General features: G+C 42.5%; 1 protein-coding gene across 3 annotated transcripts in view; it reads right to left on the reverse strand.

Moving 5' to 3' along the window:
• Positions 1-1250: 1250 nt before the first annotated feature.
• Positions 1251-25159, reverse strand: part of SNX27 (sorting nexin 27) — a 52327-nt gene continuing 28418 nt past the window's right edge. For all 3 annotated transcript variants that reach the window (XM_081113073.1, XM_081113075.1, XM_081113074.1), the window contains 9 exons: positions 24433-24497; positions 22932-23036; positions 21044-21122; positions 19089-19252; positions 14288-14377; positions 6928-7077; positions 6501-6629; positions 6042-6101; positions 1251-4964 (listed from right to left, as the gene is read on the reverse strand). In XM_081113073.1, coding sequence (XP_080969199.1) covers positions 4917-4964; positions 6042-6101; positions 6501-6629; positions 6928-7077; positions 14288-14377; positions 19089-19252; positions 21044-21122; positions 22932-23036; positions 24433-24497 — 890 coding nt within the window. In that variant the 3' untranslated portion in view covers positions 1251-4916. The remainder of the gene's footprint in view (positions 4965-6041; positions 6102-6500; positions 6630-6927; positions 7078-14287; positions 14378-19088; positions 19253-21043; positions 21123-22931; positions 23037-24432; positions 24498-25159) is intronic.

Below are 25159 nucleotides of genomic sequence, written 5' to 3' on the forward strand. Positions count from 1 at the left end.
CCAAGCAAAATGACACTTAGCACCAGTTTCTTCTCAAATAATCGAGGTGCTGCTCTCACGTTAACGGCAACACAGAGAAGAGGGAAGCAGAAGAACTTCTCGAGGCAGAAGAGTGGAGCTGACAGGTTAATAGCAGGGATCAGGAGACACCTTCCAGGAATAGAAACGAAAAGACATCTAGAAAAATGTCCTCACTCAGGGGGACTACAGGTGATAGGGTGGTGGGGGAGTCCGGATAATTCCTTCGCAAATTCCCATTTCCCCACCTATAGTTTTAGAGTTTTGGCTCAGTGGTGGAGCATCAACCCATGAACCCATGAACCAAGAGGTCACAGTTCAATTCCCAGTCAGGGCACATGCCCAGGTTGCGCGTTCGATCCCCAATGGTGTGTGTGTAGGAGGTGGCTGGTCGATGTTTCTCTCTCATAGATGTTTCTACCTCTCTCCCTTTTCCTTCCCCCATTCTCTAAAAAAAAACAAAACATACCTATATATATAAAAGCCTAAGCAAACGAACAACTGGTCACTATGATGTGCACTGACCACCAGGGGGTAGGTGCTCAACGCAGGAGCTGCCCCCCTGGTGGTCAGTGCACTCCCACAGCGGGAGCGCCGCTCAGCTGACCAACGGGCACCAGACACCGGGCTCATGGCTGGCGAGCGCAGCTGTGGCAGTGGGAGCCTCTCCTGTCTCGGCAGCAGTGCTACAGCGTGGCGCCCGGCCTGGGCTCCTCCCCAACCACCTGCCACTTTGCACACCACTACGTCCCCCGAGGGGTCCCAGATTGCGAGGGCACAGACCAGGCTGAGGGACCCCACCAGTGCACAAATCCGTGCACTGGGCCTCTAGGATATCCATAAAATAGGAAAATGACAAAGTCTATACATGTTACTGGGGGCTGGGGACTAAGATGTGTCCCAAGGATCCTGCCAGGATCTATCTGCGTAAGGTCGAGGGAGGGCCCTGTGAGCCAGCGTGGGCTTTGTGCAGGCTGGCACCATCAACTGAAGTCTGAGGGGGAAGGAATCTTCAAAGGAGCCACTGAACACAAGGCTAGACCAGAGGCCTCCCAGCTTCTCCCCCCCCCCCCCCGCCAGCCCCCCCCCTTCAAAAGATCACTGTTACTTGGGATAACTGGTTAAATGTTCCTTCCTGTTTCCAGACTGACCATTCTAACTCAAATCTCAAAGGTCCCTCTACACTGCTTCCCACACAACCCAAAGGATTTGTAACCTAGGAAACCAAAGAATAGTTTCATCAATAAATCAATTTATTTAAAAGAATATGTTACAATTAATTACACTAAGTGACATTACCAAACAATTTTAGAGTGGTTAGCTCTAGAACCAGGAATGAAAGAAACACTGCTAGCCATTATGTGTCTGTGTATTTTCTCTTCACATTTCTTAAATCACAAATAAAAAATACAAGATACTGCAGTGAAAATACAATTAGAGTTTCTCTCAAATAAATTAAAAGTGTGCATGGCCTGGGGAAAAATGAAGCCCAGCTCACTGGCTTGAAAAGGGAGCATGACATAAAACTGGTGTAACTTTAGCAGCTGGCCGCGTGCCTCGCCCCGTATCACTCCCCTCGTCCACTCCGATCTCCCCGAGCCCTAAGCTGCCCACACACCTGAGATGATTGCTGAGGAGGGAGCTGATGTTGTCCTGGTGAGTGAGGCCTGGCACGATGTGCTTGGGTTTGGGAGAAGAGGAAGACAGGAGGTGGGACTGGACGATGAGGTGCTGGAGCGCATCCGTCACCTCTACTCTCTCTCAGAATTCAACCTCACCATCCTCCCTCCAAAAGGAGGCTAATGTGACAGAATCTGGTGCATGCTGGGAGTCCAACAGCACAGACGGTCCCTCCTGCGGCATCAGTCCACCAGCGCACACTGGAGAGAAGGGAGGGCACAGCAGTCCCTCCAGGTGTGGGGACTTCAGACCAACCAGGATGCAATCCCTTTTAAGAAAACTGCCTCCTAGGAGCCAGACCCGTAAGTGGCAAATTCTGAGGTGAGAGGTCCACCTCCTGCCCATGCCCTATATACTGTTGCTCCAAGCATTGGGCTAGGAGCTACAAGAGGGGACAACCCAAAGCTACTGGCCCGGGTAACTAAAGGACGAAACCAGATGGGCCAGGCATGGGGATGCTGAACGCTTCTCATTCCTCCCCGAGCACTCCCTCCAGGCCTGAGTTGCTCTGAGCACTCACCCGTGCTGAGCTCAGGCCTAGGGCAAGGGGAGGGCAGAGAAATGGAGAGCAGAAGATACAGAGCAGAGAGCCCCGAGCTTGGCCCCAGGAAACCTTTCTGTGGGGACAGGCTTCAGGGGCCTGCACTTCCTCCCGATCAGGAAAAAAGCGGAGCTTTTACCAAAGAAGATAGAAACTGAGTGCGGAGGGGAGGACGGCAGGGGACCAGGAACACCCTGCGGGCTCCGCTGGGGCAAGGCAGGGGGAAGGGGAGCCCTTCCACTTCCCAGAGACAAACTGCAAAGGAAGCCTCCCTGGGCAGAACCCAGGACCAAGAAAGGGAGCAGGGATTAGAGAAAGGAACGCAGAGAAGGGGAAAGGAGTGTCACACTAACACTGCTTCATGCAAACAAGAGCTGGATCCCCTGGAGCTCCACTGCCAGCCCGTGGCCCCACTGCAGGCGGCCTGCTGGGGGTGAAGAGAAAGCGCTGTCCCCCGTCCCCGGGCCTCCCCCACCACACGGCAGCTGGGTGGTCAGTGCTACAGCCTCAAGCAGGGGCTGTTCTACAGAGTCTGCCAACAGACCGCCAACCTGGGGGGTCTTCACCCACTCTCCAAAGCACCAAGTGAATACGCCGGAAAGGGGACAGAGCAGCATCTGTCCACCCGAAGGGGCTGCCATGGGGCCTCCCGGATTTGTTCATTCCTAGCCAACGATGAGGGGACAGGGGCAAACGGCTGCGATTTTTTTGTAGTTTGAACAAAGCTGGCGTCAAAAGCCTCTTTAGCATCTAGGAGTGGAAAATCAACGGATCTTCTTTCCAGGGTCCTTTGGCTCATTATTAAATTCATTGCAGCCAAAAGAAGTTAATCCCGTGACAAAGCCTTCAAATCAGGGATCACCCTCTGCAACTTTCAACACTCAGCATTCACATGTTTTGCACTCTGATTCCACCTGGGTGTGGAGCAGGGGAGAGAAGATAGGCCATCCTGTATGATCCTGTACTCCCCTGGGGCCAACAGCTCCCAGGATAACAGAGTGAAAGAGGATTCACAATGATCTGCAAAAACAAGTTATACAAAAAGAAACTTCAAAGCACCCCAACACTGCTCAGGGGAGATGACTACAACCAACTATGGTTGCCTCCCAGTTAGACAAAGCAAAAGATGCCACCCTAGGGCGGTTTTCGTTTAGAAGGTGGAGAAGGGAAAGGAAAAGGTTCAAAGATGTGTTTCCATTGCACCCGAGCCTGACTTAGAGCTCCCAGTGCCATTATCTGAAGACAGAGCCCGAGGGCCGACCATGTTGCCCTGCTCCAGTCAGCCCTGGCCCTCGTCCTGGGGTGTAGCTCTTAGATCTCAAAAGGTCCACCTGCAAGGTCAGATGAGATCTTTAAGGGACAGAAAGGTTTTCCTTCAGTCTCCTTTCAATTAAACCCTATTCCCACTGCTCCTCCCTGGGTCCTCAGCTGGCTTGGATGGATGCAGTTTGGTTCACACAGACCACTGACCCATTCCCAGTTTCCCCAAGGCCTGGGGATACTGTAGATCCCTCCCACAGCCGTTTCAGGAAGTCACAGAGAATGTAATAGTTATGGGTGGTTACTGGTCACAAATCGAGGAGGGAAAAGCTTATGTACATTGGGCATTTCTTCCTTCCTTTCCCCTACCTCCGTCCAATCTTTGTGCCTAAAGGTATCAACGTTAACTCTGGCCCCTAGTCCTACCTCTGCTTCAGAAAAGCAGGGAAATTACCACCAGGAAGTGTTTCAGGTTCCCGTGGCATTAACTTCCTGAGCTCCCCCTCCCATTGGAGACCAGTTGAGGGAGAGCACACAGGGGCCCTGGGGAAGCAGGAAGGTGTGGAATGTGGCTAGAAAGCCATGAGTGGGAGAGTCGGAGATGGGCCAGGAAAGATGTCTTGGAATAAGAGACCACACCCAGTCTGCAGACGCCCCTGCAGGCCACAGCCTGCTGCCCTTTAGGAACACACCCCTCACGTCTCCCCAACAGCTTCTTGGAAGAAAAAGAAACCACGCTCCTTGCTCCTCAGACTCTACAGTCAACACACGAGCCAGAATCCTCACTCCATACAAAAAAGGGGGGAACCCAAGCAGGTTGTAAACGTTTCGAGTCCTTCATGAGGAGAGGTATTTTCCCTGTAAATTTTTTTTTCCTTTTTAAAGTTTGTTTCAAAAGAAAGAGAGCAAGAGAGAAGTCATGAATTCTAGTGAAAGGTGTGTAAAAACACAAGCTAAAAAAGGTACTGCCATCAATATGAAATTTAAAAAGAAATATATATATGTATACACGTGCAGCTAATCTGTGTATATATAATTTTTACATACATACATGTATATGTATGAACAGTGCAAATGGGTGGAGTTCAGAGTTCCAGTCTTAGAAATACAGCACAAGGAGAGTCCGCTGGTGCGAGGCCCAGGGAAAGGACAGACACCTTCGGCGAGTTGGCTGGGCTCATTCCTGTTCCTGTCTTAACTCAGGTGACTCCTGGTGCTGACCCATCTGTTGTTTTCTACCGGCTCAATTCCAGAGACATGAAATTCAGAAGGACTATTATTATTTCGCTTAGGGCTTTTGAATATAATGACTTTTTTCCTTTTCCTCTTCCTTTGTGTTAATGGTTACTCTGTCTGACATGGGAGACGAAGGGGATAGGAGGATGGAGGCGAAGAGAAGGGAGGGGGTAAGGGAAGGCTAGGTGGCCACATCCCTCTGCTGTGACCGCGCCATCTGGAAAATGTTCTGAAAGAAAAAAAAGGAGAGTTATTGGGAAGCCTTCGATGTCGACATCCCCTCCCATCTGGAGACAACTGTTCAAACGGAATCAGAAAATGCACGACTGGATGACTCAATCGGATGGGCCTCTTCCCACTATAACTTCCCATCTAGAATCACAGCCTTTTAGAGCTGGAAGGGACCTTGGCTATTAATTATCTGGCTCAGCCTTCCCGTTTTACACATGAGAGAAAATGAGAAAACTGGACTCTAGGGAGACTGATTTGCCCAAAATCATAGAGAAAAAAAAGCCAGGAGAGAATCCAGATCTGGTGCCCAAAGACCAGTGTGCTTCCTACTGTACCAAGAATATACATTTTCGTGTTCCTGATGCTACTGCTGATTCTCGGAAACATTTTCTTTGAGACTAAGTAGCTAATTATTCAGAATCTTCCTAATTCTGTTCCTGCACTGGCACCCAGACAGCAGTAAAGCAGGGCGAAGACCTGCCCGCACACACACGCCCATTCGTGGTCAGCCGGGACAGGGCGGCTAACACCGAGGATAGCTGCCCGCCTGGGTCAGGAGCGGCACGGAGGGTACTCTGATAAAAACAGGCCGAGGAGGGTCCATGAAGTCATGAGAGACGGGATAGCCTGCAGCCAATGGCCAGCCTCTAGACCAGGGGTGGGGAACCTTTCTTCTGCCAAGGGCCATCTGGATATTTATAACATCATTCACAGGCCATACAAAATTATCAACTTAAAAATTAGCCTGCTATATGTGGTCAAACATTTAATTAACTCACCCCTTAATGACTTGGCAGGGCCAGACCAAATCATTTTTTGGGCCATCTACAGCCCATGGGCCGGACGTTCCCCACCCCTGCTCTAGACAAAGGAAGAAGCAGGGCTTTTCACACCATCTGTTCAGCATCCAAAAGCTAACCCTCTCTGGAAGAGTATCCTGGCTCACATGGGGTCATCAGCCTAACCAACAGTCCCAGAAAGATGGAGATGGAGGTAAGGGCTCAGGTTATGTGGCCCTAGGCTTATACATTTTAAACAAAGATGAAATAATCAATTCAAGCTTGTTTAGGATTACCTCTTTTCTCCACTTGAGCTCACAGAACACCCTCTCGAAGCATTCGTGCATGTAGTTGAACTGAAAAAAGAACATAGCAACACTCACTGACATCGCAGGACCAGGTACCACAGGGCCATCCATGCCTTTGAACTTCTGCCCCAAGCCACCCAACCTTCCAAACTTTCTCAGCCGAGAAAAAAACCCTGACAAGCCCCACAAACCCATAAAACCCAGGCCTGGCTCATCTACGATTCTCTGGCTCCTCCTAGCGGTAACTGTGAGTCAAGCGGGATGTGAAATTGCCAATCCCGGTGGGGCCTCAAGGGAAGACAGGAAGAACCCGGGCCTCTAGAATTCAAACAGGTTCAGATCTCACACCCACTGCTCTCTCTGCAGCTCTCTCCACGTAAGCATTTAGTTCAAGAACTTGAAGCCCAATCTTCTCTCCCCAAGCATGCTTCCCCGTCTACCACTCACATATGGTGTGAAGATTTTAACCCATCGAGGCTTCTTTTCTCCTCGTGCATATTCAAAGCAGAAGGCCATTCCTTCTTCATCTGTATCCCATCGCTGCATCTCATCCCATTCAAATGCTATTACCTGGTTCTAAACAACCGAGAACAAGAGTGTGAGTCTGAGAATGCGGGGAAGCTTAACAAGGGTCTGAACCGGGCAGCAGAGGAGAGATGAGTGGAGATGTCTGCATCACTTCAGGGAAAAGATGACAAGAATAAAGGTCAGTGTAACAGGTGAAGGTGAGGACCAGTGTGAATCCAGTGCGTACTTATCTACCCCAGTCAAACAGTTTTGACATCATTCCACGACCAGAACTAAAACACAGCAAGAGAGTGAGTGTCAAAGTATCGCCAGGGTTCCTAGCCTCAGCCCCATGCTGAACTCTCACCTCCAGCTGTCCCTCCTCAGTGCAAGCATGAAGTTTAAAGTGCGTAATGCTGATGGCTGTGATCACGTGCCCCTTCCTCCTGGAGTCACAGGCACAGTGGGGAAAGATGATTTCATTGTAGCCTTCACAAGTTCTTAGCATGTTGAGGTACTAGGAAAAAAAAGGAAGGGAAAGCATGTTACTATGGAACTCAACCACTGTGAGGAGCTGCTGAGATGGCACAAGAACACAGAAACTTCTCGCCCAACCACCCAAAGACCTTGCCTCTGGTCTCACTCACGCCCATCCCTGAGTTGGGACAGGGCTCCAAGATGATCCTTTATCCCACTTCCAACCTCCAACCTTTCTCTACTTAGAAAAAGATATGCAAACAAAGCCAGAAGAGACACTAACCAAAACGGCTAGGACTAGAAGGGAACTCACAATGCCACTCCGACCCTCTATTTTCACTGTACCTAAGGAATGGGAATCGAATCTATCCTTACAATTAAGGAAAGGGGCTAATGTTTCTCCCCAACTCTTCTCCGATCAAAAGTTACAATGACCTGAGTGATGATGACTAAGCTGCCTGAGACTTTAATGCCACGGGTAACAATAAGTGGTAAGCCAGGTTTAATTTCTTGGTTACTGATCTTTTCTCTTCTAGTCCCCAAATCGGCCCCACCATCCCCTCGGTCTCCTTAAAAAGCATCTGGACCCAAATGAAGTGACAGGCATAACGCTATAAGCCTCATCTAGAGGTGTCTCAACTACCGACTCTAACTCCACTCTCTGTCCTTTCTCCTCTACAATTAAGCTGGCCTCTCACTCAACTCACTATTTTGAGGTAAGAGAGGAGAGAGTAAAAGAAGACAAGTGGGAAGGAGAAGAGAAGAGAAGAGAAATAGGGGAAAGATTAAAAAAAAAAAAAAAGACTCATGGACTCTGACCTGGTTTCCTCTCAGGGGCTGCCAGAGAAACAAGCAAATAGCCTTGAATATCACACAGGAAAACAGGGAACACTGCTGATGTGTGTGGAGTGTTGGAGAGAAGATGAAGGCATAACACCCTAATAAATTTCAGTTAGACGGGCGGGGAGATTAGAAAAAACCAGAGGTGCCCTGTGCCTTACGAAGAGAGAAGAGACATAGGCACAAAAAGGAGCCTAGGCAACCTATGACTGGCACCAATGACTGGCACCTAAAAGAGTTGCTACTGACACCAGGGACGGCAAGACCAGAGCACCCAGGGAAAAGGCACACCACAGGCTCCCTTCCCCCTTTCTATTTAGTTCCGCTTAGGTAAAATAATAGCAACTTGGAAGGGGAAAAGTTATTTTATTTATTATTTTTAATCCTCACGTGAGGATAAAATTTTTAGGACTGAACCCACAACTTAGGTGTGTGCCCTGACCAGGAATGGAACCCGAGATTTGTCGGTTTATGGCAGTGGTCGGCAAACCGCGGCTCTTTGGCCCCTTGAGTGTGGCTCTTCCACAAAATACCACATGCGGGCACGCACGTACAGTGCGACTGAAACTTCATGGCCCATGTGCAGAAGTCGGTTTTCGGCCTGGGTGAGTCTATTTGGAAGAAGTGGCATTAGAAGAAGTGGGGGTATGTTCACTGAGGTCGACCCCTTAGATTGAGGACGTTTTTAGCAAAGGCCAGCTTAGGAGTACCCTAATTAAGTTAATAACAATGTACCTACCTATATAGTTTAAGTTTAAAAAATTTGTCTCTCAAAAGAAATTTCAAACACTGTACTGTTGATATTTGGCTCTGTTGACTAATGAGTTTGCCGACCACTGGTTTATGGTGATGCTCCAACTGAGCCACACTGACCAGAGTACAAGGGGAAAAATTACAAAAGGGTAGCAAGAACACAGGGTTAGGGTCAATTCAGAAGTGCCACAATACTCCATTTGCATAGTTTTTGGTCTCCCACTTCCCCTTCCACCACCCTATTCCATCCCCCTTTATCACATCCTCCCTGTATGTGTAATAAATATGGATACTGCTTAACCTTGCTATTGGCACGATGAGCAGAAAGAAATCCAGGCCATTATACTTTGGAAATATGACAGGCAGTATCATAGAAGAGAACTTTTCTGGAGTTATAAGAAGCAAAGACGGGGACAGGAGCAGTACAGAGGGGTGGTCAAAAGCCTGGGCTTGAATCCTGGCCCCATCACTTCCCAACTGTTGGGCAACTACTGACCTCAAGGAAATTGTTAAACTCCAAGGAGCCTTGGTTTCATCTTCTTACTAATAGCCTGTATCAGTTACTTGCAAGCATGACAATATTCAGTGCATAATTAGGTATTCAATAAATGATAGCTTAAAAATAATTTTGAAGGCTCTGTTATCTTTAGCCAGAGGATTCAACTATTTTCTCTCTCAAGAACGCCCTGTGGCCCTAGCCGGTTTGGCTCAGTGGCTAGAGCGTCGGGCTGTGGACAAGATGGTCCCAGGTTTGATTCTGGTCAAGGGCATGTACCTTGACTGCAGGGTCCTTCCCAGCCCGGGTCCTGGTCTGGGCTCATTCAGAAAGCAACCAATTGATGTGTTTCTCTCACATTGATGTTTCTCTCTGTCTTTCCCTCTTTCTTCCATTCTCTGTAAAAATCAATGGGAAGCCCTGGCTGGTTTGGCTCAGTGGCTAGAGCATCAATCAGCTTGTGGACTGAAGGGTCCCAGGTTCGATTCCGGTCAAGGGCACATGCCCAGGTTGCAGGCTTGATCCCCAGGAGGGGGCGTGCAGGAAGCAGCCAATCAATGATTCTCTCTCATCATTGATGTTTCTCTCTCCCCTTTCTCCCTTCCTCTCTGAAATCAATAAAGATATTTTTTTTAAAAAAATCGGTGGGAAAATGTCCTCCAGTGAGGACTAACAGCAACAACAAAAGAATGCCCTGTGACCCCAAGCAGAGGAGCCTGGGGCAGGGGCTCCCTCTTGCACTTTGTACAGCTGGCTTCCAGGGCTCTTTGCTGTGTTGATAAGCAACTTGACCCTGGGCTTAACTGGGAGGGAGTTCTGTCTTCATACCACCACCCAACCCAAAGGCAGGGATCCGTTTGTAGTTTTTGACAACTAAGCATTTCTCTTCTGTACAGAATCCAATAAAAACTTCCTATGTCTTGCACCTTTAAAAAAAAAAGCCCTGAGAAATGATATATATGGAAATTACTTATAAAAACTCCAGCAGGAGGGGGGGGGGGGAGCACATAAGTGAGACAGATGAAACATGAATGGCAGGAAGTTGAGGGCTCTTAAGTTGGGAGGCTAAATGTACTATTCTTTCAACTTCTTTATATACTTGAAAATTTCTACAATAAAATGTTAGAAGAAAAAACTTCCCTGCAACTAGGCCTGTAGTTCTTACTTCAGCCTTCCTCCTAATACAGTCATTAGAAGCTTTCTGCACGCTCAATAAGCAGCAAATTCTGCTCAAAGATGCTCAAGAACTCTGCAAATGCCAGGAGGTGTCAGAGTCGGAGACTAGTTCTGTTCATGTACTTCAACAAAAATGGCTTTACATGTAACACATTTGCTGAGAGTTCTCTTCTTTGAGAGGCAACACTCCTATTTAAAAAATATTTCTGCCATATTTGGATTACCATACAGATTTTTTTAAAGAGGGAGAAACCTGCAAAGGGAGAAATTAGGAAAGGACACAGAAGAGATGTGGAGCTCTGTGCATCTTGAATTCTCGCTTTGTGACTTTGCATAGGTTACTCCAGCCAGGCTTCCTCTCTGCCGTCTGGGAATAAAGGACACTGCCGCCACCCACTTTTCTCTGATGTAGGAAAAAACACGCGCTTTGGAGCCAGACAGACATGGATTCGAATCCTAGCTCTCCTTCCGACGAGCTTTATGATCTTGGGTAAGAATCTTCCTTCCTCAGACTCCACCCCTCCTCTGCTTGGTTGTTATAAGGAGGAAACGAGAATGTACACGTAGTGTCCAGAACAGTACCAGACGCCTAAGGTATGCCCTCTCTATCCCCTTTGAATAAAAAAAAAATAAAAAAAAAAAAAGCGGACTCATCCCTCCATATTCAGAAATGTAGTCCTTGAAAACAAAGGACCTTCAGGGGAATTCCTAATGTAGTTATAAAATCACCTGTGGCCTTAATGAGAGGACAGAGTTTAGTCAAGTTTCCCTGGGGAAACTTAAGGTTTTCAAGATTCTCGGGGTCAGGCAGCGTTTCTCAACTGTAGGTGGGCAATCTCTACATTCCTGGGCTTGCACAAAACATAAAGGGAAGGAAGATTTACAGTTTATATACACCCAAAATTTCCAAAAGAAAAGTAAATTTTTGTTTTCAAACAGATTTATTTTAAACACAAAATTTCCCTGTCCATTCTCTTCTCAGATTAAATTTTGAGTAAATCTGTATCCTAAATAAGCTCCGATTGACATACCACTCAGATGGTGGCCCACATTAGACCAGAGAAAGAGGAAGGTATGGCACGGGGTATTTGCGAATGTTGAATATTTAGCAAGGTAGGTCGATACAGGAACAGGACACATTAAAGCAGGAACTAGTGCTCAACAGAGCAGAACACTTTAGGTGAGTGGGTTAAGGTCCATTCCGGAGAACTCTCTGTCTCCCAAACCACCTGCCAAGGGTCAAACCAGGGCTAAGACTGAAATAAGTGCTTGAGAGGAACCTTGGGAGCCGACTCTCTCAAACCCCCGAAGCAGCTTGTTCCAGAATCACCAGGGTGCTTCTGTAAAAATCTTAACAAAATGCCTAGGTCCTATCCACAGAGATTCTGGCTTAGTAAACGGAGGCGGCTCAGATACCTGCGTTGTGAGCAGACTTCTCAAGTGAGTCCCATGACACAGAACTGGGGCCACACGCTGAGAAACACTGACTTTCACACTTACTGCCATGTGTGAAATCACTAAAAGTTGAGAGAAACTAACAGAAATTTCTTACTTGTCAGTTCATGGCAAAATCAGGCTATTCCAACATAAGAAAATCTTAAGTTCCGTATGTTTGCTGTTTGTGTTAAGAGTAAAAAAAAAAAAAAAGAAAATATAAAATCTCTCTTGCACATCACATTCTCAACCATCCAAATCTAACTCTGTAAGTAGAAAACAAAACAAAAAAACATTTTTTATCACACTGAATCTTACCAACTATGGCAAAGACATGTATTTGGAAAACAAGGAAACTTACACAAGACTTATTTATCTATCAAGAACTCTAGGGTATTTCTTAAGATTCCTCTTGATGGCTGGCAATCTGAACATCCCATTTTATAGAAGAGAAACTAGGACTGAGAAGTCTGCTGAATTGTGGAGGTTCTCACCGTGATCTGACCTACTCCAAGGCCTATCAAGCATCCTGAGTTGCTATAGATAATGTAGCAAGACTTATGGGCTCTGAAGGGCCCATCTGAATTGAAGTTTCAATGTACTGACCATGACCACTGACTAAGTTAATGTCTTTGAACATTACTACTTGAACACATGAAATTATCCTATATAATAAAAGTGTAGTGTGCAAATTTTCCCCTCGAACGGAGGTCATCCAGGAGTTCAACCAGGGGGTGGGGCCGGCCAGGGGAAGGGAGGGAGGCCCTGGTCGGCAGCTGCTAGGGACCCTACCAGTGCACGAATTTCATGCACTGGGCCTCTAATACTTAAATAAAATTCAAACTTTGGTGGGATTTTCTTTAAAATCTGACTATGGTATTATGGGGCTAGTATACATTTGTATGTTGGTACTAGGTTTTCAAGACAATAGAATTCCATAAATGTTTAAGCATATTTTATACTCAATTCCAATGACCCATGGAAAACACATCAGTGGTCCAACTGTATTCGAGTTCTTAACGGGTGATTACAAGATACAAACTTGAATTTGAAAATGATTTCATAATAGATTACTATGCTTGTTAAATTCAGATTTTCTATATTTTGCCACAGAACAATACAAGACTATTTATCTAGCACCTCATACTGTGCCTGGCACACATTCGGTGCTTAACAAGTACTTCTGGTAAAATGTGTAAATGGATGATAGTGTGTTTGGCGTAGTACTACATGTGCAAAAAACCAGTATGTATTCTATACTGGTGTTACCAAAGGCCCTTATGAAGTTACTCTAAATCCACTGGCTTTGGAAAAAGCAAAGAACTACTGCAGAGGCTGATGGTCCTTTAGTATTTGGCCCTTTTCATCAAAAAGATGCAGAGGTATTGGTCAGAATCATGCATTAATATGTAAAAGACAATGCCATTATTTTAAAGAACAGGAAGTTGAGTTTTAAAATACTGTCTCCCACTTATTAAAATTCCCTTAAACAAAATTCAACAAATTAATAGACTTGATTCAATTTAAAATACTTTTTATTGCCTATTTAGTCTATTGGTATGTAGAACATTCGTAGATAGTTTCTTGATCTTTGGCAATTTACTTTTCATCATATAAGTGAGAAAATAACTATCCCAGCTAGACATAATATATTCTAGTGATTTATAAGAATCATTACCATTGCAATTACTGCCTTGTGTGAAATCCTGAAAAATTATAATTAGAAAAATTTCAACTATATATAAATTTGCCAAGAAAAAAATTTTAAAATTCTATGAGTGGAAGTTTTGTAAGTGTTCATTACAAATTTTATTTTTGACAATTTCCATCCTTGTATATATGGCAGATACAAATTAAAAACTAATTTTAAAACACTTAAGGAGTATTCTAGGCAGCCCTCTGAACAGAACTTTCTGTGATAATAAAAATGTTCTATATCTGAGCTGTCTAATACAGTAGCTAATAGCCAGATGTGCTATTCCACATTTGAAGTGTGGCTAACACATCTGAGGAATTGAATTTTAAATTTTATTTAATTTAAATAAAGTTAAATTTAAATGCCACATGAAGATGGTAGCCATTGAATTGACCAGTACAGCTCTAGCATATGATACTAACCAAAAGCACTACTGCGCATAAATGTTTAAGCAACTGCAGAGATTGAAGTTATAAAAACAAATGATTTTGCTACCTCTAAATCACAACGAAAATAATTTCTAATGTAAAAAACCTAATATCAATTCTTACGGAATCTTATCTTTATCATATTAAATGTTTTTGCACATCTTTGTTTTAGATTTTTTTCTATCAAAAAGAATTCCATTTGGTTAATATTTATAATAAAGTTACGTACTTATATATAACAAAATAAGCTCTTTGTGGGCTAAATGGAGGAACACCATGGACTTTATGTCAAGGCCTATATCCCCTCCTTTTAAAAAATTAGTTAAGCCACTGACCAGGTTGCAACATCTTTCAAAAAAGATTGGAACAACAGGTTTAAGAGGTAAGAGGAGTTATTTTCTAAAGAGATTATGGGACATAAACCTACCATGACCATTTTCCTTTGTTCATACAGCTTCTGTAATTGGTAGGACTTCTCCTCTGCTTTGATGTAGCCTTTTTTCACATCATCGACAGCCTGTCACCAAAACAAAGGCAGGAAAGAAAGAAATGTAAAAATCACTATCAAGTACATTCTTAATAGAAATAGAGACAAATTTATTTTCAGAATAACTTTTATGCATATGGACCATCGCATCACTGGTGCACTCTGCCACCTGGATGTATTTACTGGAATAAGCAGCATGTATGGAGTGTCTGGTATGTATTCAAGGATTGTTCTAGGCACATGAGGAATCTGTTTTCTATGTTAAGAGATTTAAAGTCTGGTTAATTTATATATGTGCAACAATTAGAGAACATTAAAAGTTAGCATATAGCCGAAACCGGTTTGGCTCAGTGGATAGAGCGTCGGCCTGCGGACTGAGGGGTCCCAGGTTCGATTCCGGTCAAGCGCATGTACCTTGGTTGCAGGCACATCCCCAGTGGGAGATGTGCAGGAGGCGGCTGATCGATGTTTCTACTATCTCTCTCCCTTCCTCTCTGTAAAAAATCAATAAAATATATTAAAAAAAAAAAAGTAAGCATATAACACTGTATTAAAGGTAATAATGAAATAACAAAAATGTGTGGTATAGATAGTAAGATACATGCAGTCAGAACATGAGAGCTTCTTGCTAATTGTAGTTATCAAGGAAGTCTTGGTTGGGCCCACATTGAACAGAAGAATCTACTAGCTATAGTCAGGAAACAGGAATGGGTTTGAGCTTAAATACATTCAGGAGACAGATTTGCCTAATTTGAATAAAGGGTATATGGTTAAGGGACAATGAAAGATAATGCGCTGGAGGGATAGGTTAACAGATGAGGAAGGACCCTAAAAAGCAGGCACAGGAATTTAGACTTAAGGACAGTAGGGAGCTAAAATAAGCAATTTTAAAAATTTTTTTAAAGGAAGATTGATTTGTATATGAGTGTCAAATGAATTAAGCTAAGGAGAGAATAAAATGAGAGACTACCAATGTTGTCATACTTTAAGCACGAAATGGAACAAGACCTTGAACTAGGGGAGCAGCAACTGGAAGAGAAAGTGATAAATCTGAGACCATGAACCAAAAAAGTCCCCAACAAGACCCGAAACAAGCATGAAGATACTTATTTTAAACAACTCCTGGTTTGGCTAAATGAAATATGCATCCCCTTCCAAACCTCATTCCACCCCAATAAAAATGTTTAAATCTAATAGGAGGAAAAACTGACCATTGGGAGAAAAAAAGAATAAATAGAATCATTTGTCCAGGGCATTCAGAATCTAACCTCAGTGAGTTACTGCAAGGACAACTCTATGCTGGCACCCACTTGAACTCTTATCAGAAGCCTGACAACTTCCTTAAGTTCTAGGAACCACACATGGATATTAACGTCCAGCCGGGGACTGCCTAATGGAAAGACTATGTCCGTTCCTCCCCAGTCCTAGCCATTCAAATGAGGGCTCACTTAGGCACAGAGGATCTAGTCACAGAGATCAGGATGCTCAGTAAGAATGGCCACACAATGTCCTGAAGAACCTGACCACTTGTGTTTTATTTAACCACCAAAAGACATGACTGCTCCAGGCCAAATTAAACCAATTACTACTGGAAAGCTGGGAGAGAAGTAAAGAGGGGAAACAAATGCTGGTCTACCTATTTCGTTTCCCATGTAACGAAGTGTTATTTAGCTAAAGAAAAGGCTTTTCTGATGAACAAATGAAAATACTGTATTTGTTATTATTCATGTCCCCAATACCTAGGACTGTATCTGACTTGGAATAGCACTTAAATATTTGAACATTACCCTAGGACAGAGGTGGGTCAGAGTGAACATCTACTCCAACTGTAAGTGAACTATTTTCTTTCCTTTAAAAAAAATTTTTTTTATTGTTGATATTCCAGAAATCTCCCATTTTCTCCCCCTTTACCCCCCTCCTCCCAGTCAACTATTTTCATACAGGGCAGTAAAAATGTTCTCTCCTCTCCCCTTTCACTTCTAAACAAGATTATACTGCTTGAACACGTAGAGGGGATAAACAGGTGATGGGGTGGGGGGGGGGGTGGGGGGGAGGAGGAGATTATATTGCTTGACTACCCATGTGACTCACCAATTCTTCTTCCACAATAACCAAACACCAACTCCTCTCAATTCATGCAAACATTCATTTTGTAAAAACTGCTGACAGTTCTCATCTGCTACTATCTCCTTTCCTGTTCTTTGTCCTTGCAAGTTTACGTCTTTAAAATGCCTGACTATTATTTTAGCAAGCCTTCAGGAAGGAGTAGTTTAAATGGGTGTACAACCTGCTAGATTTAGCCAGAATTTAAATACATTCTACCATGAATTTCAATATTACTAATTTCTTTAAGGAAAAGGCTCATTATCATCACTATTATCTCAATTCTAAGATGCTCATTTTTTCATTGTTTATCATCTCTAAAATTGGGATGTATCTTACAATCAATGATGTGTCAGTTTAATTGGTAGCTCTTTTCTCTTTCTTAGCAGCACATGAAATAATAGCGCATCTTACAATCAATGGCATCTTGGAATTGATGAAATACCCACCATCAAAATATGATATAAAAAATAACTAAAACTAAGAGGAAAAAGTTAATATTACTTTCTAAATGGCACAAATGTTTGCCCAGTTAAGCAAAAAATCATTTGAATCCTTGTGCCCTGTTGCAAATGTAAAATAGTGTATGTAGCTGCTATGGAAAACAGTATGGCAGTTCCTTAACAATTATAAATAGAATTATCATAAAATCCAGTAATCTCAATCTGGTCATATTAAAAGCAAGATTTTGAAAAGATTATTTAGCCCTAACCGGTTTGGCTCAGTGGATAGAGAGTCGTCCTGGGGACTCAAGGGTCCCAGGTTTGATTCCGGCCAAGGGCATGTACCTTGGCTGAGGGCACATCCCCAGTGGGGAGTGTGCAGGAGACAGCTGATCGATGTTTCTCTCTCATCAATGTTTCTGACTCTCTATCCGTTTCCCTTCCTCTCTGTAAAAAATCAATAAAATATATTTTAAAAGAAAGAAGAGATTATTTACACACCCATGTTCATAATCCTCCTATATAATAAAAGGCTAACACGCAAATAGACCGAACCGTGGAACAACCAAATAACCGGTAACTGTGATGTATGCTGACCACCAGGGGGCGTGCACGGAACATTGTGGGTGTCGGCCACGGTGGGATGGTGGCAGTGAGCAGGGACGCCACACCAAGGCGCCTCGCTGGTTGCTGTCATCAGGGCGAGCCTAGGGTGGTTACTGAAAATTCTTTGCTCCCGTGCACCGCGGTCCTGCCAGGTGCTCGCAACCTTTGTTGGCACCCGCACCCGCTGCCGGCGCCAGCCCTGCTCACACCCACTGCTGGCCCCTGACGCCGGCCCCTATCGCTTGGCACTGTCAGTGGGTGCGAGTGGCAGCTGCCGGCCCTGATCGCCCCTAAGGGTTTCTCTATCTCCCCCTGCTCCTGAGGGGTGATCGGGGCAGCAGCCAACTGCTTGCACTGGCTCACGGCGCCAGCCCCAGTTGCACTGCGCTGTCAGCGGGTGTGAGCAGGGCTGGCGCAGTCAGCACGTGGGAGCGGCAGTTGCAGGAGCAGGGCTGCCAGCAGACAGGAGACTGGGGGCCACGGTGGGAAGGGCCAGGCGGGGGTGCAGAGGATGTGCTGAGACCTGCCCCTGTGCCCACCGCAGCCTCGCGGCCCACAGTTCCTTTTAAGGTGCACGAATTCGTGCAGTGGGCCCCTGGTAGTATTCGTAATAGCCAAGTGATGGGGAAAAGAACCAATGTCCATCCACAGATGACTAGATAAGTAAAATGAGACATATACATACAAGGAAACATTTTGCCTTAAAAAGGAAGGAAATCCTGTCCACTGTTATAACATGAATGAGACATTATGCTAAGTGAAATAAGCCAGTCATAAAAAGATAAATACTGTACGATTCCACTTACATGATCAGGAAACAGATCTTAGCAAAGCTATGCTAAGATTATGCCCTATGTAGAGCCTACACTTGAACCAGATATTCCGACTCCTAGCTAATGTTCTCATTGCAACAATACAGGGCTCTGCTATAAATTCGTTATTTGTAGAGTCGTAATAATATAAACACTGAATACTGATTTAATCAATATTATAATATGCCTATATCAGGAAGATAGGAGAGATGAAAAGGTACAGGTATTAGTAAGAATGGAGAACAAAATGGAGCTAGAGTCTCATTTTTTAGTGGGAAATGAAGAGATACTGTCTGAATTTGAAAAACCAAGTAGGAGCAACATAACCAAGTTATAACAGCAACATGGACGTAAATATGAAAGAAAAAAAACAAAGCTAAAGGAGGTGAAAGTGATTGCCTTTGTGGGGAGATGAAGATAAGTGGGGGCAACTAATATTTTTCATAATAACCTGTGTAGAACTACATGATGCTTTAAACTCTATGAATATGCTTTAAACTCTGTGAATGTGCAATTTTGATAGAAATTATTTTAAAAGGTACATAGCCGTAATGCTCATTTTCTGTTGTTTAAATAAATATATTTTAAACTCCAGGATATCTTCACTTTTTAAGCTTATTTATATTTTGTGAAATGGGGTAGCACATTTTACAAATTTAACTAAGATTCAGGAGGCAAAGCAGGTTACCCAAGGATTCACACTGAATTGGCAAATTACCCACTGCATACAAACAGAAAAAAAAAATTTGGCCTTTCTAGGAAGACCAATCCACCTACCTGATGAAAGAAGTAGGTAACAGCAAGGTCATTGTCATTTAAGAGGATTTCTTCTTCTGTTGTAAAAAGCCACTTTCGAATGGTCAGGCAGGTGCCTGGCACAGCTGATGTGTAATTCTGGACATAGAGTTTATGAGGAAATTCATTAGGTGCCAGCTTACGTACTAAAGAGAAGACAAAACAAAGAAAGCTAGAGTGAAAAGATATATAAGGAATTTCCCTAGTGTAAACTGCAGATAAAATACAAAGCCAGATAAAGAATGGCAGGTTATCATTAACCAGAACACTGGCTTAGATCCGTTACAGAGCACTTCCTCAGGACTGACCATGTGTCCAGCCAAATCTATCCCTGGGAACTATGACTATGGCCAGTCGGGCTCAAACTGCCTGACTTCTATCACCTGAATGACACACTGTTCAGTTAACAGGCCGACTGCAGACGGCATCGACTACAAAGTCTATTAAAATATCTGATCCATCATCTAGTAAGTTACAGTGATGTCCAGGGAACATCTTTAAAGCAAGCCTCTCCGCTTACCCAGCTATGGTGCTTTCAGAGTCTCTGCTGGGGTAATTCTCAATGAACTGCTTTCACTGTTAGAGTGAAAGGCTCTCCCCACCCCACCCCCAACTCTAAGACACTCATCCAGTGAAAAGTGTCTTCTGAATACCGTTACTTCCTCTTTTTAATAATGCACAAGCAGGATAAAACTCTACCACTTTTAATTTCTATATTGATTTTCTTTGAAAAGACAGTTTTCTTCTTTTGATTGATGGCTACTTGGCTTTCTAACACTGCAAAAGACAGATTTAATATTTGCTATTTTATTTATTAACTAAAGTTTAGAAAAGAAGAAGAATATTAGAATCCGAGTGTCCTGGTTCCCTGGCAATCCTTTGTTTTTGTTTTTAAAAAACAAGCAAGAATTTAGTGACCGCAGCAAAAACATACTTAGGACAGGGAAACAAGGCCTGCTGCTCCCCTGGCTGCAGTCTCATGGGTCCCGTAGAGGTTAGGGGACACGTGCCTGGGAGGGGAAGGAGAGGGGAAAGTGGAATGGCATGGGCATGCTCCCTGGAGGGAGAGTGGCCCTAGCAATCCTTTGTAACATTTCTATCTCCTAGTTAGACTGTAGGGAGTTGGAAAAATAAAGAATAGGAACATTATTCTACATTGATCTGGGACGGTAGGCCAACCCAAGCCTAACAACTCCCTCCTTTTCTGAGATAAGGAAGATCTGATTAATTAATATTATGTCATTTCTGGCGTGTGTGTGTTCGGTGTGGAAAAGACCCATAAACTGTAGGAAATAATTAGGAAATCTATGTCATTCAGGGCAAGCACTCAGACTTCCTCCCCTTTGTGGTTTCAATGGAACCAGTGTGACCAACATCCCTAGCTTTTATAAAATAATATATAAGGCAAGCTTCCTGTCATGATGTAATAAAATTTCCTAGGAGGAGGATATCTATTTACAAAGAAACTTAAAAGATATGCATTAAAGCAATGGCTTTTAAGCAATTTATCTTTTCTTAACTCCTGAAAACAAAAAACTAATCTTAAAAATCTACAAAAAACACAAAGCACACTAAAACAAATTGTTGCTAAATAGAACCACCCCTTTCTTTAAGGCTGTTTCATTAGGATGTATTATTTTTGAACCTCTGATTTAAAAGAACCTCATGAAAGTATCCCACTTCAACCCTCGGTGCAAGTAACTTATACTTACAAAAGAGGAAAAGGATCAACAGTGACCAGATATCCTTTGACTTGGACTTAATGGGATTTGCCTGGTCTGCTTGTTGGATCCGTCCTAATAAACAGAATCTCCCCTGGTCTGCAAGCTCATTTCTAGGCAAATAGTTTCAGTCTGACAGCTTCTGGGAGCTTTAGTCTGACAGTGTTAGAATAAAATACCCCCAAACAAAACTTCATGTTAGCCACAGGCACTTACCAAAGGAATGATTGATCACTTCAAATAAGGCAAAGTAATTCACTGTTGTACTGTCCATGCCAACCTTTGCTGCAATAGCCTAAAGTATAAACAGGATAGATTAGTTTCAAGAAAACTAAATCAGCCAGACTGGCATGGCTCAGTGGTTGAGCATTGACCTATGAGCCAGGAGGTCACAGTTCAATTCCCAGTCAGGGCACATGCCAGGGGTTGTTGGCTTGATCTCCAATGTAGGGAGTGCAGGAGGCAGCCAATCAATGACTCTCTCTCATCATTGATGTTTCTATCTCTCTCCCTCTCCGTTCCTCTCTGAAATTAATAAAAATATACTTAAAGAAAAAAAAGAATACTTGAGCAGACATGGAGGAGCTTCCACTGGTCAAAGAAGGAACAATTTGAGTATCACAAAAACAATACATGCTATTGATTAAATCATGCTGAGTACCTAAAAACCCACACAATACTAAAAAAATAAAATAACCTCATTGGACATCATTGGAATCAACTAAGGCACCAATTCTTTACTCTGAAAACTGGCAATAAAAGGAAAGAAATATTTACCCCTCCCTTACCAAAAACTGTACTTCAGGATAACTAAATACCCACAGCTGATCAGAAAAAGTTCTTTACACAATAAGTCTACTTCAGTGGTTCTCAATCTGTGGGTCGCGACCCCTTTGGCGGTCAAACGATCCTTTCACAGGGGTCGCCTAAGAGAGTCCTGCATATCAGATATTTACATTACGATTCATAACAGTAGCAACATTATAGTTATGAAGTAGCAACTACTTCAACCAAGAAAATAATTTTATGGTTGGGTCACAACATGAGGAACTGTATTTAAAGGGCCAGAAGGTTGAGAACCACTGGTCTAGTTAATAAATGTGAAGATATGAGAGAATTAGAAAATCAACACTTTACAATCCTTAATGAAACCACAGGTTAAGGGAACAATCATCAGTGATACACTCATTGAGAAAAGATCAATGGAGAACTGTACAATGGAGAGATCAGGTATTGTATCCCTCCTGGTGAGAAGCAGTATGAAGAATACAACACTGATAATAGCTGAACCTGAATCTAATCAAGCCTCCAGAGAAAACTTCCATCTATAAAAAATATAAGGAGAGAGCAAGACATACTACATGACACAAATATATAAAAGAAACAAACAGATAACTCAGAAAGTGGGACATTCCACAGGACACAGACCCAATTTCTGCAATTACACAAGGACATGGGGAAAAAGTTGGAGAAGGGAGGAGAGACTGCTCTATTTTAAAACAAACATAAAAATCAAATGTGATCTAAAGACCTATTTAGATCCAGATTTTAACCAACCAACTATAAAAAACCATTATTTGATAATTGGGAAAATTTGTTGATTTGTTATTAGTTAATATCAAGGAAATATTGTTAATTTTTTAGGTTTGATAATGGCTTTGTGGTTATGTAGGAAGAATGTCCATATTTTATAGAGATGTATACTGAAATACACACGGGCCCAATAACATGAAATTTGGTTGAAAATATTCAAAAAAGGGGGGGGGGGAGGATATATAGTGCACATGTGGAAGAATCTTGATGACTACTGAGTGATGAACAGATACAGGTTCATTGTTCTATTCTGTTTTCATGTACGTTATAAAGTTTTTTTACAATTAAAAGGGGCGAGGGGACTAATCAGAACCACTACTACCTGGGATACCTTTCTTTCAAGGACAAAGTAATTTCATATTAACAATAATAACATCAACAACAGTAGCTAACATTTAATAAACTTATGTGCTAGATACTCCAATCACTTTGTATGAATTAACTTATATAATCCATCTTCCTTAGCTTTGAAACATGCAATGTCAAGTCTATTTGCTCAAGTTTACTTTACCTGATATACTTGGTCTGTAGTACTGTTCTTTTTAACCCTGACTGTAACTGTTGTTCCATCTGGTAATGCTACTCTCAGCTCTACGTCAGACACACCATTGTAGTTCTGGGGAGAAAGACACAGAAAAAGAATTTATGACCCAGTATATCCTCATTCTCCTTGTAACATGCAAGCTAAACAACAACTTAACATGTGATAGAAAATGAGTTCCGATGAAAAGGGGAGAAAAGACACCTTATAAATCAATACATTTACAAGCCTTTAAGCTGACTTTAGAATGCAGCAGCAGTTAACCTTTAAGATGAACAGGGAGAAAAGAAATATGTTGAAGTCATGTTCACATTTTAATACAGAAAACTAGTGTGAAACAGACTAGGCCAAACACAGATGAGGTTTTTTGCTTACTTTCAAACATTCAGAACTCACAAATAAGAAGACAACTGAAAGCTATAGTTTCAACCAATATTCTCTGGTTTTATATGGTTAGGCATGTTAGATTGGCTCAAGAAGTACCATAAATTCCTTTCTGAATCCTGAAATAATCATGACACCCTTGAAAGGAAATGGATGAAACTCAGGAATCTGAGTTAGTCTGATGCCCAATTTTCTTCTAGCAAAGAGTAAACAGTACTTATTCTCCTTAATTCCAAAGAAATCATTCACTCTCACTGGTTTTGATGATTAACACATTCCTTAACAGATTTCTGACCTTGTCATCTTTATTAGAGAAACAACTATGTAAGAACAAGTCCATCTTCATTTACCATTAAAAAAATAAGTACTATTTATTGCCTAAAACCATCCTAAACATTACTTTGTATTACATATTAATTCTTCTATCAGTTAATATTTATTAAGTACCTACAATATGCCTGACACTGTGATAAGTCACTGGGAATATAAAGATGATCAAGATTTAGCTCTTGTTCTGGAGTTCTCATGTATAGCATGGTGACCACAGTTAACAATACTGTATTGTGTACTGAAATTCGCTAAAATTTGTACATCTTAAGTGCTCTCACCAAAAAAGGAAGAAAGGAGGAACGAGGTGATAGATACGTTAATTACTTTGATTATGGTGATCATCACAATGTACACATACATCAAAACATCAAGTTGTATACCTCAAATATATACAATTCCTATTTGTCAATTATACCTCAATAAAGCTAAAAACTGATTTAACTCTTACCTACAGGTAGCTCACACTAAAAATATAAAGTAACAGTCTGAGCATATATATAAAAATTAGAGAATGAGAGATTCCAACAACATAATAATTTGTACTGACTGCAAAAGTTCTTGGTGGAATGAAAAATCGATGATTTGAGTAACAGGGAAAGCTTCCAAGAGAAGGTGGACCTAGCACTAGCTCTTGGAGGATAAGCAGGACACACAGAAAAAGATTGAAAAATAGGCATTATCCATAGTCGACATCTTTAATTTGTTTCTCCCACAATGAGCCACGAGGTAAACAGTCACTGTAGGAGTAGTCACTTACCTCGTCCGATTCGGACAGGAATTCCTGCATGATGTCACTCTCACCAATGACTCGTATTGAGCACACTGCAGAAAACAAAGATAGACTTTGCCATGAGGCTCTAAAATCAAGAATATAAAGTCAAGTACATATCAAGGTTTAAGTGTAAATCATTAGTACCAGGCAATGCTGAGGTAGTATGTCATCCCTAACATATATTTTAAGACACAAGAAACATTCATATCAATATGAACTAGGACAGAGGAGTAACAGAATGTACAAAAATGTAGCTTGCTAAAAATATTAAACAACCAAAGGAAGTCACCCAAAAAAAGGGGAAATAAAAGTTCAGTAAATCTAACTTCGTAGTCTTGTGTGAACTATTAACAAGCTAGACAGCAGAGCAAGGCTAAGGTCAGTTAGAAATAAACCAAACGCAAACCTGAAATACAAAAGGAAAGATATCTACTTGGCCTAGGAACAGGCTAGCTAGAGAATCATCAACATTTAAAGCCATTTTGGGGGAAATGAGTAGGTAATTAATTATTAAGCTGAGCACATCTTGTCACCTCACTAATTTGAGCTTCAAAGCAACAACAAAAAGAAAGGAGGGAGGAAAAAGGAAAGCAGGCAGGTGGATAGCTAATCGTCTAAATCTGAGGAAGTTAATTTCCTGACACTCTCACGAGGATGGCAAATTACACTGATGATTTTACTTCATTTTATTTTTAAAAAATTGTACCATTTC

The sequence above is a fragment of the Myotis nattereri genome, assembly GCF_964212035.1.
Source record: "Myotis nattereri genome assembly, chromosome: 18".
Taxonomy (NCBI): domain Eukaryota; kingdom Metazoa; phylum Chordata; class Mammalia; order Chiroptera; family Vespertilionidae; genus Myotis; species Myotis nattereri.